Source organism: Phycodurus eques, chromosome 22 (genome assembly GCF_024500275.1).
Source record: "Phycodurus eques isolate BA_2022a chromosome 22, UOR_Pequ_1.1, whole genome shotgun sequence".
NCBI lineage: Eukaryota > Metazoa > Chordata > Actinopteri > Syngnathiformes > Syngnathidae > Phycodurus > Phycodurus eques.
In genome coordinates, this window is record NC_084546.1 from 8,081,475 (window position 1) to 8,097,702 (window position 16,228).

General features: G+C 41.0%; 2 protein-coding genes across 5 annotated transcripts in view; one reads left to right on the forward strand and one right to left on the reverse strand.

The window, feature by feature from the left end:
• The window catches only part of cerk (ceramide kinase), a 28,679-nt gene extending 25,670 nt beyond the window's left edge, over positions 1–3,009 (reverse strand). For both annotated transcript variants that reach the window (XM_061667823.1, XM_061667822.1), the window contains exon 1: positions 2,802–3,009. In XM_061667823.1, coding sequence (XP_061523807.1) covers positions 2,802–2,943 — 142 coding nt within the window. In that variant the 5' untranslated portion in view covers positions 2,944–3,009. The remainder of the gene's footprint in view (positions 1–2,801) is intronic.
• A 1,628-nt stretch (positions 3,010–4,637) lies between these two features.
• tbc1d22a (TBC1 domain family, member 22a) overlaps positions 4,638–16,228 on the forward strand; it is a 75,846-nt gene continuing 64,255 nt past the window's right edge. For all 3 annotated transcript variants that reach the window (XM_061667305.1, XM_061667307.1, XM_061667306.1), the window contains exons 1-5: positions 4,638–4,830; positions 5,223–5,279; positions 6,264–6,447; positions 6,516–6,738; positions 10,194–10,373. In XM_061667305.1, coding sequence (XP_061523289.1) covers positions 4,769–4,830; positions 5,223–5,279; positions 6,264–6,447; positions 6,516–6,738; positions 10,194–10,373 — 706 coding nt within the window. In that variant the 5' untranslated portion in view covers positions 4,638–4,768. The remainder of the gene's footprint in view (positions 4,831–5,222; positions 5,280–6,263; positions 6,448–6,515; positions 6,739–10,193; positions 10,374–16,228) is intronic.

Here is a 16,228-nt window from a genome sequence, read left to right on the forward strand (position 1 = left end):
CTTCCCTTTGTCTGGACATGCACTCACGGTGAGGCAGCGTTTCTTTTCGATTTTTAGGTTTATGATATATCTTTTTAACATTTTAGTCGATCCATTTTTAGGTTTGATTAATATCTTTCAGGAATGTTTTACTGTTTTCAGTGTTTCTTCAGAGGGTTGGGACGTGGTCATGGTCATTATACACATGATTTTTATTGTAAAACATAAATTGTCAATTGAAGTTTCTTTTACAATATAAGGTTATTGATGCGTAGTTCCTCCAAAAGCTGCCACCTGCTTCACCCTTGTCTGAATTTCCCGCATTGCTTAAAGTGATCCTGCAAATATAATGCACTGGATCTGTATCCGGCTTTACCTTTTAACGGGGAAGCAAATATCCCGCATCGCCCCCCCCCCGCGTCCCCCAGTGGGCCAACAGAGAGATATGTGAGGCTTTAGTGGGCCTGAGGTGGCGTCTCTCACTAAGCATAGTGATTTGAAGTGAGAGTGAGAGGCTAAAGCGTATGCCATGAGTTTTTTTTTTTTGCCCTTTTTTTTTTTTTTTTTGCCCTTCCAGGTGGGAGCTTGGATTTTATATCCGAGGAAAGATCAATGCATTAAATGGACATTGACTTGAGATTCATAAGGCATGCCGCTGCAGTGTATTGTGTTTTGACTGTGTGTGTCCAAAACTCGGGATACCTTTCTTATCCCCGCCTCGGCATGAGACTTGACGGCTGCTCTGATTCAAGCAGATCCACTTAAATGTCAACAGCGCGCTTGTGGTCTGCAATTACGATGCACAGGTGACGTTTACTCCTCGTAATGAGTCCTCTTGGCATTTACACACACTTGTTTGGTTAAAGGGAGGAAAAACATGAAAAACCGGCCACAGTGAACCGCTCATGGTAAACGCATGACGTGATTCTCTATTATACACTCTGTGAGTAATTGTTCTACTCTGGTTAAACCCGTATCTGATGTTCCATCCATCATCTGTGTCATTTTAATACTCGCATGTGGAAGTATATTCCAATTTGACAAAAACAACAATGTCGCCCACTCATCATTCACATACGGAACAGGATTATTTCCAAAATGGTGGGCATGGAACAAGCAAGTATCTTGCAAAAAACAGACACATGTCCCGGGGATGTTTTGATTTTTGTTTTTTGTTTTTTCATAATACGATGGCTATAGTCAAGCTTCAGCTTCAAAAATTAAGTCAATACACACAAAAAAAAAAAAAGAAATAATGTAAAGTGAATATGTTCCAGGCAAAAACTCATATAATCTTTCATAACTTTACTTATCCATCCATCCATTTTCTGATTTCTTAATTTAAAATAGTGAAGCCAGAGCCTTCCCTACATACAATACCATTAAGTTTAATTTTTCATTCGATGCTTATCATACTTCTCCAATTTGCCCACCCCCCCCACAAAAAAAAACCCAAAACACAAAAGTAAAACCTGAACAATGCAAAACGAAAACAAATGTATCCTAAAACTACTCACACTTTCACAGTTTAATCAATGTTTTGTTAGAACATTTATTTAAATATATAATTTTTATTTGTTCTATTTTTTATTTTGTGTTATATTTATGTTTTCAATTTTAGTTCTTTTTTCTTTTCGTACATTTTATATATTTTTGTTGTATTTTATTCATTATTTTTCCTTTTACCATTAATATTAAGTGATTGAAGTGGACAACACAAATTATTATTATTATAATTTTATTTCATGTGGCTATATCAACGTAAGCATCTGCCTGGTAAGATTAGGCAGCCAAGGGCTTTGCTTTTATGGTTATCATCGCAAAAAAAGTGACAGTGCTGTAGAATAAAATGAAAATAAAGCGAAACTACTCAACCTATAAAGCTGACGAACTGCTGTGCAATAGCCATTAGTCTCCAGTTCTGAATCCCATCTTCAGGTTTCCGGTGACACGCTCGGGTCCCGATGATCACCAGGAGAATGTTTGATGTGACCAACTCGTAACATCGGTTCAATAAAAGGACGCGTTTATGGCGGGATATTATCGGGCGCTTGATACCACTTTGAAGAAGGTCAAAGGCCGAGTTTAAAGTGAAGTGTGCTTGGCGATAAGTGCCCCGCTGGATATGGTACAGTGATCTTAGACGAGGGAACTCGTTTACATGAGCAAACATTAGTCCTGGTGCTAATTCCCATGCCCGCTTTGATGAGGCATGCCAAAATATGGATGAACAAAAGATCATAAATCAATTAGGAGTCTAATCATCTGTAACATAATCTTAAAACAAACTACACCAATCTCATTGCTAACATTTTGCTTCGTACACCCTTATATTACAGTCATGTTTTTTTTATTTTTTTTTTAGGTTAAAATAATGTGACGATACATCCAAAAATGCATACTGTAAATTTGTATTTTGCTGTTTTATATTGTATTTATACTGTACCAAGAATCAGCAAGAGGATTTTACCGCATTAAACACTAATAATTAGATGGATATAAAAAGAAACAGTACCTTAATATACATTAATATTTGTACAATTGGTGCTGTAATGGGTTTGCTTGGCTGACCTCTGTTTTCTAAGTAAATTATACAATAAATATTATCCAGAATAAAAATAATTCTCATGACTCTGGGATTGTATGTTTGTACATCTATGGGGATGCATTGTGTGCTATCGAATAATAATAATAAAAAAGAACGTTCGCCATCAGTTCTAAAAATAATAATAACATTCAAACTTTTTGTAGAATAAAGAGAGAGGCTACCTTCATGTATTTAAATTAATGCTCTGTCTCCCTTCTCTTGTGAATAGACGTACCTGTTGGGGAAACGCTGCCAGAACTTCCCTTCAAGTTCTTCCCAATGTCCTTCCACACCAGAAAGTCCTGATAAAGAGTCACCGTTATCTCCCCGTGCTTGTGGAATAGGTCTGACAACAACACTATATACTGAATATCCATTATTTAGTCAAGTTTTGTAGCTGCCACCATAACAGACTGAGCTCACTCTGTAGGCCTACATGCGGTTCGCGTGTGTGTGTGTGTGTGTGTGTGTTTGTTGTTTCATGCTGTCAGGGGAACTCGTTTGGAGCAAAGATCGTGTGCAGCACACAGATGTTTCACTCTAGAAAGAAAAAACGTTTCTCCAACTCAGAGTGCAGCCTGTTGGGCCATTGTAATATCACAAAGGAATATCATCCAGCGAGGCATGAATTGTCATGTGTTGTTCATGCTGCTATGTCTGCTGTATTGAAGCGTTAAACCATACCAGGAAAAAGGGACAGAGTGAGTAGTCATTTGTTTGCGTTTGACTGAGAAACAAACACTTTTCATCAGCACAATAAGCTCTCGTGACACAAGAGGGAACGAAGCACCTCCCACTTGGGGCCCCCAAATTTACACATCATGCAATTATTATTATTTGTTTTCTCTCTCATGACTTGGCAACCTCAGGTTTGTGTGTAGTTGTTAGTGCAAAGTGGAGTCCCCACCGGGAATTTGGGGCCCCCTCACTTTTGGCCCCTCACACAAAAAAAAATTTAAAATCCCCACTGTGCAAAGCAACTTTGGCATAAGAAGAAAGAAATTACTCTCAAGGTAATATAAAACATGTTTTACAAAAAAACAACAACAACACATTCTTAATGGCAAATATGTACATATAATCTAAAAATTTTCTTTTTAGTAACTGTTTTGGCTGTATATTTTGACTTGAACCTTTTCGTCCGAAGCGTCCACCCTTTTCCCATTTTAATCAGCTCAATAATAATGCGGCACGCAAGCGAAACCCACCCTTGTAGACGAGTGGTGGGCAAAGCATGGCCAAATCCTCTGCACATTTACTGTACATTTTTAAGAGTCCTTAATTTAGCTGTGTTTTCCAAAATTTGGTTAATTAGAATGTTAAATACACATTTTTATTTTTTTTCATATTGATAGGTCGTCAGGTACATAGGTACTGCAGATAAATGATGAATTCACCCGTGAGGGAAATAAAGATGTGACTGCGACAATATTCCCACAAACTGTCTACACTTGTAAGTATGATATAAACAACCAGCAACAAATACATGAGTAACATTAAGTAATTAAGAGAAATTTAAATCTGATCCAAGCAAGAAAAAAAAAAGGTGATGTCGCCTGTTGGTATGTGATAATAGATTTAGTCTAATTAGGCTTCAGTAATACTTGTGCAAAGCTTTTCGTCGAATAAATAGAGAGGCTGCCTTCGTGTATTTATTGCCTTCATGCTTCCAAGGGAAAAACATTTAGGGAAAACAAATAAAGCCAAATTTGTTTTTCTCGCTCTGCATTTCCCTTGCTGTTACTTACGAAAACATATTCAAACTGAAACGGATTGCTGGTGTTTGTATTTAGAGAGTCGTTCACAAGAGTATGAATTTGAAATTATGTTGTGATTTTTCAGACACTTGAAATAGTAAATGTAGTCAATTTGATGAAAGGTTGTTGGTGGTCCTGATGCTGGTGGTCTCATTTGATTGACACTTCTTTTCGCTCGGGCAACAAAGCCGACAGTGAACAATGACGTTATTTGTGCCACAAGGCAACCGAGGGCAGATCTCACTTCTGATTGGCCCGTGACCAGGAAATACGGCTGCGGCCAATCACAGGCGCGCTTATTCGCCGACGAGCAGTATCAACATGGCAGCTCTCTGAGTTTTGCAGGAAGCGACCTGGAGTAGATAAAGCTCAATTTGACGGTTTGCCAGCAGCGACAGCGTCCGGGCGTCTGTGTTTAGAACCGAACGGACCCGAGGGGGGAAAAATGTCGGGTGACGGAAACAAAAAGCAGTTCTGGAAAAGAAACGCGGCGAAGGTTCCCGGCAGGTGAGTGACGTGTTCCCCATACAGTTGGCTTGATTAGCCTAGCTGGGGCAATTCCCCATCACAGTGTCACTGCTGACCATCGGCTGCAAAATTTCACTTCAGCTCACTGGCAAGCCGTTAAATATGGCGTTCGCGACTTTTACGCCACTTGCGTGTGCGCAACATTGACATCAAGTCTGCAAGTCCCACGTTTCTAGCCGGCTAGCCACGCTAACAGCGGTTAGCATCGCAATCACAGACTTTCACTCATCATTACACAAGAGCATAAATGAGCTCAGATGTGACTATAAAATAACCGCCCGTCTTCCAGCTCAGTCGCGACCTTCTGTTGAAATGCTTCGAGCAGCATGTGCATGGACGCCCTGACAGTTATCTTTTGTCACTTTCCTCAGCATTCAGCATGTGTATGGCGCACAGCATCCACCTTTTGATCCCCTCCTTCACGCTAAGTAAGTGCAACTCATTGTGTGTGAGGTGCTGGTGCAGTTGTTTGCGATCATGATACATTTTCAAGGGCTGATTGTGCAGAAGAATGCGGCGGAAGTGCCCTTACCAGAAAATCAAGTTGTGGCTGTTTAGTAGGACACTCATAAGAAGTGGTCATATTTTCTTTGGTTATGCAAGTTTTTGTTTGATATATAAATGTACTTTATGAATGTTTTGATTGTGTGCACGTTATTATACTGTATCCTTTCCGTCATAAGTTTTTGAAAGCCTATTGAAGATGTTATTTGTTAATACAGTGTTCCAATCAAGTAAAATGTTGTTGAACTTGACGATGTCGTTTCTTGAAATGTGTCGAGACTTTTGGGACACCCGACTACATGTAATTATTTTCCGTTTGGTACTTCCTTTACACACCAAAAAATAAATTTCTCATATATTTTCAGTGTGTGTTGTTTTTCAATAAGAGTTCCTCTGAGTTTTTTTTGGTTTGTTCTTTGACTGACATGGAGTGCAGTTTTTTTTTTTTTTTTCTTTTTGAATCCAATTTTAAATCAAATACTTGAGAAGAACTTTTGATTGGTTGGGACCTGCTGCGAATAGTAGTTGCCCCGCCACCCCTCTTAAAATGTTTGTAATTGCTGATATTAACAGTTTAAATCCCCAATATATCTTCAACTATGATCCCAAAGCACTTTAATATCACGTCAAAGGTAACTCATCTTGCAATATTACTCCGACAATAATGTGGCTTACAGCTAAGCACATACAATATACGACAACAGCTCTTACAGTAAGGTGCAAAACAAAGTTACCTCCATATGTACAACACTTAGTTACAGAATGAGCACAAACAGAATAAAATGTGAGCAGATGGTGATTGTTTACTGTATTCTGATGTGCGAGTTTTAGTAGAGCTACATTAAAGAATTGAGCAACTATTTCGGAGCCTTTCTTTTTTGCTCACAAATTGCTTTACTCCCGTCCAGCTTGATTAAAGCTGGCCAGAAGCCATCTCCCGCCACGCCGGGCAAGCCCAAGAAGGCCACCACGTTCCAGGAGTTCGAGAGCATCACCAGCGATGCCTGGGATGTCGGGGACGACGACGACGAACTGCTGGCCATGGCTGCGCAGAACCTGAACATCGAGGTCGTCATGGAGACCGCCAATAAGGTAAGGATGGGATTCTTCACGTGCCAACAAGTGATCCTTCAAATCTAACATTGGTGTCCTCTGTGAAGGTGATTGAGAATCACAGCAAGTTGCAGGAGCGACAGAAGCTGGACGACAACACACAAGAAGAGGGGGCAGACGACGACGACGATGAGGAGGAGGATGAGGATGAGGAAGACGAGGAAGGAGACTTGACCAGTCCGGAGGTTTCCTTCTCTTTCCACAGCAGCCTCGACACTGAAGGTCGCCTGGTGAAATCCCACAGCGAAGCTCCCATTGGCTCACCGAAAGGTTAGTGGGTCTTCCAATCCCGATAATAGCCGGCCTTTTATGTTTCACTGTTCAGGCGATGTTCCGTTGCCACCCTGACGCTTTAATTTTGCAAACTCGCTGTGTTAAAAGAGGCTATAGATTAGCGAAAGGCACATCAAGTCCTCGTGCACTTGAAGTCTTGATAAGCAGCGCTGTCAACTGGAGTGATCTTTATACTATCATTATTATATCATCACTCTCAGTCATAAGGGGGAAATTAGGGTTGAAGGGGAAAACTCCATTCAAACTCTTGAGTTTTCGCCTGTGAGGTGAGCGGCAGGCACACTGTTACATGATGCAAATGATTTCTGACAGCGCATCATTAGAGAGAAGTGCCGGTGCAACTTGATGACAGGCCAGAATAGAACTTCTGGTGTTTGAAGCGTTCACGGCAGCCGTCGTTGGCACTCATATTTATTGCATTAAAATAATTTCGAAGTGGGGAGCTTGTTGTCGTGCGTGTGCGTGTCTGTCTGTGTGTGTGATGTCTTCACAGAATGGTACCATCCATCCATTGTCTGTACTGCTTTAACCTCGCAAGGGTCGCGGGCATGCTGGAGGCTATCCCAGCTATCTTCGGGCGAGAGGCGGGGTACACCCCGAACTGGTCGCCAGCCAATCGCAGGGAACATATTAACAAACAACCATTCGTGCGCATGTTCACACCTACGGGCAATTTAGAGTCTTCAATCAACCTCCCATGCATGTTTTTGGGATGTGGGAGGAAACCGGAGTGCCCGGCGAAAACCCACGCAGGCACGGGAAGAACATGCAAACTCCACACAGGCGGGGCCGGGGATTGAACCCCGCTCCTCAGAACTGTGAGGCAGATGTGCTAACCAGTTGCACACCGTGCCGCCAGAATGGTACCAGTGACAGCAAAATGCAATGACGACCAGAGAACCAGAAATGCGACGTGTGTGTGTGTGTGTGTGTGTGTGTGTGTGTGTGTGTGTGTGTGTGTATTCCACACAGGAATCAGCTTCCTCCCTACATTTCAAAAGTGTGCATGTAAAATATTTAGAATACTCTAAATTGCTGGTGTGAGTGTTTCTGTGATTGGTTCTATGTTGATATGAAGGGTGACATCAAAGGCGTACCCCGCCTCTCGCCCCAACATACAAAAATGGGTGGATCTGGATCTTATGAGATCATTTCTACCAGCGTCGGACAATGGATTGTGTGCAACTTTGGAGGTTCCACCATACAGTAATACGGAACTATTAGTGGAGAATGCAAAAAAACAAAAAAAACGTCGTTGACACCCTCCCTAAAAAGTGTTTATAGCCATTTATATCAATAGTTAATGGTATATCAATTAACCACAAATTATACCACCAAATATGATCTTTAAACAGTTAAATATAATTTCAAACTCATTTTACAACATTACCTTTAAAAAGAAATGGTCTACAGGTGATTTGATTTTGGATAAAATGCATGGGAAGTGCTGATGTGAAGTAGATGGTACAGTATCTTCGGGCATTTCCCATTTCCACAGATGAAATGGAAATAAGATAAACAAAATTGGTGAATTGTGAACTGCAACTATGCGCGCCGTATTAATGTATTTGTAAAGGTGTTATCCATATGCATATGAATAAAGGGGTGGAGGGCACAGTCAATGAAGAGGTTTCTGAGTTAGCTGTATTGATTGTCCAGCATTTTGTAACTTTATGAAAGGGCAATGGAAATAAAAATATTATTATTATTATTATTATTATAAAGTATAGCTGGTAAAGTGGACAATCGGGCTGCCTGTCGCCCCGTCTGCCGTCGGGCTCGTTGCGGTGTTATGATTACATAAACAGCCCATTGCCCTCCGGCGGTTCCTCTCATCTCCTCTGAGACGGCGCGGCTTGGGTTCGCACGCGGCGTCAGATCGCGCGGGTATGCGCATATGTAAGACAAGTTATTTTACACCTTCGGCGAGAATGATGCAATAATCCCCAAGTGAGATGCAAACCTGAATAAATGAATGATGGATGCAGTCACATGCTGGGTAAACAGTACGCTATGTTTATGTTTAATTGTGGCACTCCATTAAACCGATTGAAGTCACTCAGGTGACACTTCTTCCTGACCCTGCTTCCCTGTTTGGGGTTCCTCTCACACGATCCCAACTCATCACTTGTCTGCATGTGTGTTCGAAGTCTTTTGGAGCGCATCTGGAACAACATGTGGGCTTTGGCAGACCAAATTAATGCGTTTGTCCCCGCCGAGTGTGGTGGCTTCACACTCGAATCACGCAAATCTTACAGCAGCTCATTGCAAAAAAAAAAAAAAAAAAAAAAACCTTCCACCGACACTAATTACAGTCATTTTCAGCAGGCGACATGCTCGAAGCAAAACAACATTAAAAGAAAAATGGTCACATCGTTTCCAAAATGGAGATTTGGATGGCGTGCTGCAATGTTGTACATAATCTTGCCTTTGGCGCATTCCTCCTCTAATGTAAAATGGGTCATTCTTTTGATAAAAACCCATCTAACGAGCCAGCTTGAAATGACCCCCTCAATAGGAACAATTCATTCATATCGAGTTATATTCATTCATGTTGGATGTGCACACTGTTTAGATATAGCTTATTAATAGAACTAGTGCAGATACCAATCTTTTCGCCTCTTTTCCACTATGCTACAGTGTGATTTAGTCCAGTTTTGTACTGTACAAAAAATTGGGACGGGTTCTGAAATTACTGAAACGATTACTGACTTTCAGGGGTTTAATATCTTAAAGCTGTTGGTTGTCTGTAAAATGTCAAATGTGAGGTCTGGCGCACACAGAACGGCGCCACCCGAACCTGACAAAACTGTCTGGGAATTTCTTGGTTCTGCTACAGGTTTTCACGAGTGGCTGACTGCCGGCCACTGGTTTTGCTGCTATTCAAAATTAGAATGGCAAGTGAACGGCGTCGCAACCTCGCAGGTGTAACGGCCAATCAAAAATGCTGCGTCTTATCACATTCCTTTCCGGGTATGAAGCCAGATCCACTTGCCTCCTGCCAAGCTCTGCCAATACAATATATACAGTAGCTACTAAATATATTGTTTTTTTCCAATAATACTTGGCTGTATGTATAATTTTTCATGTACCTGTGGCTAAAAAGTAAAGCATGGAGAGTCTCTGTCACTATGTACAAAAGCTTTCAAAACAAAACTTAACATTTCCCAATACATGCGGCATCCACCCACCCACTGCCAAAGCTGTACTAATACAGTATATTATGCTTAACTATAGTTTTAATTTCATATGTACCTGTGGCTGAAATCTTTACGACCAAATCCGGTATGTTTGTCACTTTGTTCATTTTTACACACACAAATACTTGTTTGCACTTTGTTGAATTCTCATCCATCAAACAAAAATGCAGGCGCTCGTGTAGTTTATGAAACCCCTTTATCCTCATCCTCCTTATTTTCCTCTTGCGGCAGATGCAGCAGGTGAGCACGCAGCACTCTACAGACAGCGCTCTCTGCCCCACCGGCCGGTCATCCCACTCGTGGCTCGCATGGCCGACCAGAACACATCGGGCACTCCGGCCATGACGGAGAGGGAAGCGTCGCGTCTGGATAAGTTCAAGCAGTTGTTGGCTGGCCCCAACACAGATCTCGGTAAGAGACGCTCACACTTTTTTTCCTTTATTTCCAGCTGTGTTATTTTGACTCTTTTTAGTCACAAATTTCTGTTCCTTTGCACCCGTTTGGCTCTCAGCTGTGGTTTTTTCCCGCTCACTTACTCCGCCAGCTGTGCTGCATTTTTAACGATGCAGGGGACAAGGGGTGGGGGGAAATCACACAACCATCTGGATGCGCAGATTAGCACTAGACCAAAAACACCAGCACCTACAACAACTAACAACGTTTTTTTTGTTCCGACCAAACAACAGGCTTCTTGTTTTTGATCCAACTCAAGAGACTTCTTGTCTCCCGGTCATGTCACCTTCATGACCAGTGCACTTGTTGCACCACATGATATAATACAGTGGTAACTTGACTTTTGAGTTGAATTCATTCTGTGACCACCCTCGTCACTGTATCTCAAATCAACTTTCCCAATAGACCATAATAGAACTGCCATTAATCTGTTCCAGCCCCCCAAAAAACACCAACCCATTTTTGTAATGATTTTTATTTGAAAATGTCCCTCTATAGTAATGTGCTGTTTAAGAAAATACAGTAATAACATAATAAAGTTGAATGTAAAAACTTTGCTTTAATTTAATGGACATTGTGCTGCTCCTTCTGGTGTGCGCTTCTTGGCCACCAGCTCAGTAATGCATGCATAAATATAATACACAGATTTGATAACACATGAAGAAGACTGTAGCAACTAAGTTGCAGTAATATTCGTCATCTTCACAGAGCATATGAATTTGCCAATGAGTATTTTAGGTGTTTGCAATCTTTGTGTTCAAATATAAGTTGTTCAAAGGTTTATAATTACAGCAATATCGATGCTTGTTTCGTTAGCCCATCTATGACATTTCAGATTGTGTTAACATTAAGCTTGCATAAGATTTTTTTGCGGTTTGGTTAAATACACAACCTTTTGTCTTATGTTTTAGTTTTTCAGTCAACTTCAACTGGGAGTTTCATGAAACGGCTTGAAAGAAGCACGCAGTTTTTTTTCTTTCTCCCCTTGTTCCTCGAAGCAAACGACCAATAGCCTATTGTGACGAGGCCGCACTCATTGAACTCCTCACAAAATCTTTGCTCAAAGCCTCCGTGCCTTCATCACGTGTCCTTTGTGTCATGCCTTGAGTGGTTTCTGCGCGCCGCCTCGAGAGCACTTGAGAGAAAAAAGGAAAGCATGAAGGTAATTAGCACTTAGCAACAAATGAGTCACGCGCTTATGCTGAACACGCAAAGTGTCGGAAATAGTTCAATGCAGAGATGTCATGGTTTAATTAACGCAGGCGCCGTTCTTTTGTGAGAATGGCGTTTGTCCTCATTTATCGCAACTGAAACATGAGCACATGAGGCTATACAGTATCCTCAAAGTTATCACTGTGTGTCAGCTCGCTGTACAGGACTGTGCTGTACTCTTGCACACTACGCTGTCTTTACTCTCCAAACTGGTTCACTGGTTAGTCAGCAGTGCGTAGCGTAACCCTAGCATCAGCTCCAGTGTCTTGAGACGTCAGCCCCTATTAAGACCTGCCAGGCGTCACTGGTTGGCTGTCTAAATTTAGTTAGTTAGTTAATTTAGTGTGATTACATGACCAAGAATGTGAACTCCATTCATAGGAATTAAGTAACGTTTGTTTTGGGTGGGTCTTGGATAGTACGGTAAGTATTGGAACAAATGCTATTGGGAAGAGGGAGGATGACTCTTAAATGATCCTGAAGAAAAATGAGGTAATTACAAGTTGTAACAAACACAATAAGAACAAAATATGATTGTTTAAAAGAAAAATAAAGAATTAAAAGTGCTCTAGTGTAGTCAAATCAATTATAGGTGAGAGGAACGTCACTTGTACTCCGTTAAACTCCCCTGTCCCTTTTAAAGGGAGGTCATTTTCCATGTACTGAAAGACACGCACTGGCTGACACGGAAAGTGGGGTGGATGACGCCCCTTGTGTAAAGGAGCAACTCAGCCAACTGTCCTTGAACTTAAAGGAGGGTTGCAGGCATGATCAATCGGTTCGCTTCCTCTCTTGAATCTGGCAATTAATCGCAGAGGTGGCGTTTTGTTGGGGGGGCTGTGCAGGCCCACCGGGCGTGTCAGGGCTGGCTTTCTTTGGAGGCGCACAATCAGATTTTTGTCCCTCAGAAAATAGTGTACTTGAACTGTGAACACTCTTAAACATAGTTGTGTTCTTCATGATTTCATGTGTTGTAACAATACTAGTTTGATGCTATTGTAGCTGCTTTGTATGGTCCTAACACTGTCCGACACACTATCCTCCCTCTCTCTCTCGCCACCTCCCTCCCCATTGGTGACAGCAGTCTGCTTAGCGTGTATGGTCATGCAGAGGGTGATGACCTGTGCGTTTGCAGAAGTGGGCTGATTGATGTCAGGTGGGTTGCGGCTAATTATTCCCGATGTCCTGAGGCGAGCCTGTCTGCCGTGTGATATGGGCCACAGCGGTTTGCGCGCTGAAGCGCCAGGAACTTGGAGGGGCAAGCAACCTGCACTGCCTCTGTCTTACTGTAATTGTAACCCTCTTACTATTTGTGGGGGATAGAGATGTTGTGAATAGCAAAAATTTGAAAAAGATCTCTCTTTCGCAGATTTTAACTATAGTGGGCGGGTCTGGAATACAGCCCCATGATGAATGTATTTTTTTTTGCAGCCAATTTATTACATTTTGACTCAGTAATACGTAGATTCCCATCTTATAATACATATTTTGCGAGCAGCTCATTATCTTTAGTTATGCACTGACTGTATCTTATTTTGAACAGCTGGATGTTACCAGATGATTCGCTCTTAACTTCCATTGGCAATAGCAAGCCAGACCTTTCTCTGCATCATCTTGAGAAGTTTACCACCTTGCCGCTAGCTACTTCTCTGCTAACATGGCGTAAGTGCCTTTTTTTTAGTGAACAGTTTTAGAAAGAAAACTTTGCGAGTAGTTGAGTTCATGACTGCTGATTCACAAACCAGCAGGTGTTTACGACTCATCATTTCTAATTGGACTTGATTTTAAGGCTGAAGCAGTTAATGCTCAATGGTAAGAAATGCTGCAGCAGCCATGGCGATGTTACTCCTCATCCCTCCACTCACAATTTATCCAGATGTTTTTGTGTCCAAGTTTTTTTTCAGGTGCTCTCCTTGTTTGTCTGTGTGGTCCTTACAGTAGGCATGCACAAGCACCCCAAAAGACATACAGGAACATACATCATTGGAGAAAGTGCCACGCATCTATTACATTTTTTTTTTTTTAAAAGCCCACGTGAATGCCCACTTTTTTTTTTTTTTTCTTTCCATCCCTTTCCTCTCCTGCCGGTGTATGCCGACACTCTGTTGGTGGTGCTACAGCGCTTTGCTTTTATCCCATCGTGAATACAACCTTGACTGCAGTGACAGTGGCTAAAAGACCTCTCCTCTCTGCTCCTGCCGTATAATGTAGTCATAGCATCAGCACTGCTTTCATGCCAAAAAGGTGATGTAACTCGCTTTAATGCGGTGCTGATGATGCTCGTCTTTGTGTGTGTGGCCTTTTTCGTGGCGTCTGGCACTGTAAAGGCGCTGAAGCCCTAATGCAGTGTTCTACTTTCATGCTTCAATTTGATTCAAGGCAAAGAAAGCTTTATGGACTGCAAATATAAAATACAGGGATGATTTTTGGCGCTATTTCTCCCAAATTTTGCAAGTCATCTCATCCCTTCATGTGGTTTGGTCCTCACATACCATTCATAGTCGAGGCTATGCGTGCCTTGAATGTTAAGAAGCCAAATAAAAAGCAAAAAGTTTGTTGTTTGCATATACATGTATTGTATTACAAGGGTTTGCTAAGCGACCATGAATTTAACAATTTAAATCAATCATTCAATCATTTTTTTCTATATCAAGTTATCAGGTTTTGTTTCATTCACAGTCTCTGCAATGAGTGCACTTGTGGTTGTAATTCAGCGTGTGTATTTGTGTTGAATGGTCCCACTCTCATATGACTTGTGTAATTTGATGAGGCTTTTTCATCGTCAGTCACTGGATGAGAGAATTTGCCACAATATGCGAACAGCTCTCTGGTTTGTGCTCACATTTGCACTCCGGTAATTCATTAGCCTCTGATTTCACTGAGCATATTCATTATGTGTTCTCCTCTTCTTCAGCTGTCGCACACAATGTAATTTTACCTGAAAAGCAGCCATATTTGAACTTGAAAAGGGAAATTTGCTATAAAAATTGCATTGTCGTTATTCAGATATTAGAATGTTTCAACTAAAAACAAGGCTAACACACACTTATCCACATTTCTACACTCACATATGCCCACTGTTCTCTTCCCGCCATCTGTGCCATCAATCAGGCTGGCTGAGCAGGTATAATCGGGGTGGTGTGGTGGTGGCGGGCGGTGCGAAGTCTTTTTACAAGAGTCTTCTTGTTAGTTTATGAGCCTTCTGCTCCCTGGCGGCAGCGCGTCGTCCTTTTCAGATGAGTTAGATCGTCCAAGAATCTCGCTGCATTGTCTGTTTATAGGAGGGGTCTTAAATTTTTTAACACACTGAAATGATAAAGATGTCAGTTCTAGTAGCATTGTTTTTTTTGACCTCTCAGAATAGTGTCAAAGTGGATGACATTCACCAACTTTTCTTTTTCAGGAGGTGCTTTAGATGAAAAAGAGAAGAAATATTAGACCCCTTGTTTCTTCTGTTTCTTGCCAGGTGCAACTAAAGGTACCTTTTGTTTGAAAAAATATAATCATGACAAGGACAATAGCTCACAAGCATTTAATTTCAGAGCTGATATCTAGCTCTAGCTAGATATCATGGATATCATGGGATACCATGGTTTTCTTGGTAATAACCAAAATTATATTTAATAATACAATTAAGCTTTTGTATTCTTCAGGTAAAATGCCTTTTGTGGTACCGGGTGTTATCATGAACAAAAAATTGAAGAAAAAAGGGTCTATTTTTTTTATGACTGTGTATACCATACATATACTGTTCATAGATCTACATACAAACACACATTCGTCTTAATATATATATATGGTAATGCAGACATTGATCTAATTATTGAAAAATAATGACTTAAGAATGGGCTAATTCCATTATTACATTTTCAAGTTTTTCGTAATGTTTTGAATTCATAAAAATACAAAAGTATTTGAAGTTTTCTCAGTTTTCATTAGACCGCGTTGACTGATGTTTTAGTTTTTTGCCGTGGTATCGTTTCAGTACCGGTATCAAGGTACTTTATGCAGGTATTGTATCAAAGTCAGAATTTTGGTATCCTGACACCCAATTCTTTCAAGTCAATCAAACTTATTTGTTGAGGGGTTTGGTCCTGGCTAAATTGAAGGCTTTTTGGGTTTAATAATGCCATCATTTTGCAAAATCCCATCAGCCAAATATTTTTTTTTTCTAGAAGACATTTAATGGTCCAAATGACTGAAGCTGGAACTGTGTAAGAAAGTTCATATTTGCTTTATGAGGAGCTTCGTCCTGGCTCCCTTTTTACAACCTTAATAACAGCCATCATCTGGCAAAATTTCATCATCCAAAGTATTTTTCAGAGGACATTGAGCGAGAACTGTTTGTGAAATTTCAAGTCAGTCATGTTTGGTGAGATATTTGGTCCTGATAAGATATCAGTATCGGTTAGATATTACAGTCTTGATAAGAGCTCCCCTATCTCATAAAATGTAATAATTTGAAGTTTTCTTGTTCATGAGAATGAGCTAGAATCCTTTGGGAAATTCCAAGTCAGCTGAACTTGTTTGGAACAGTTTTGGAAATGTTTCACGCTAAATTACAGCACCCTCTTTGGTGAAAGTCTGAAAGTCCAACCCCC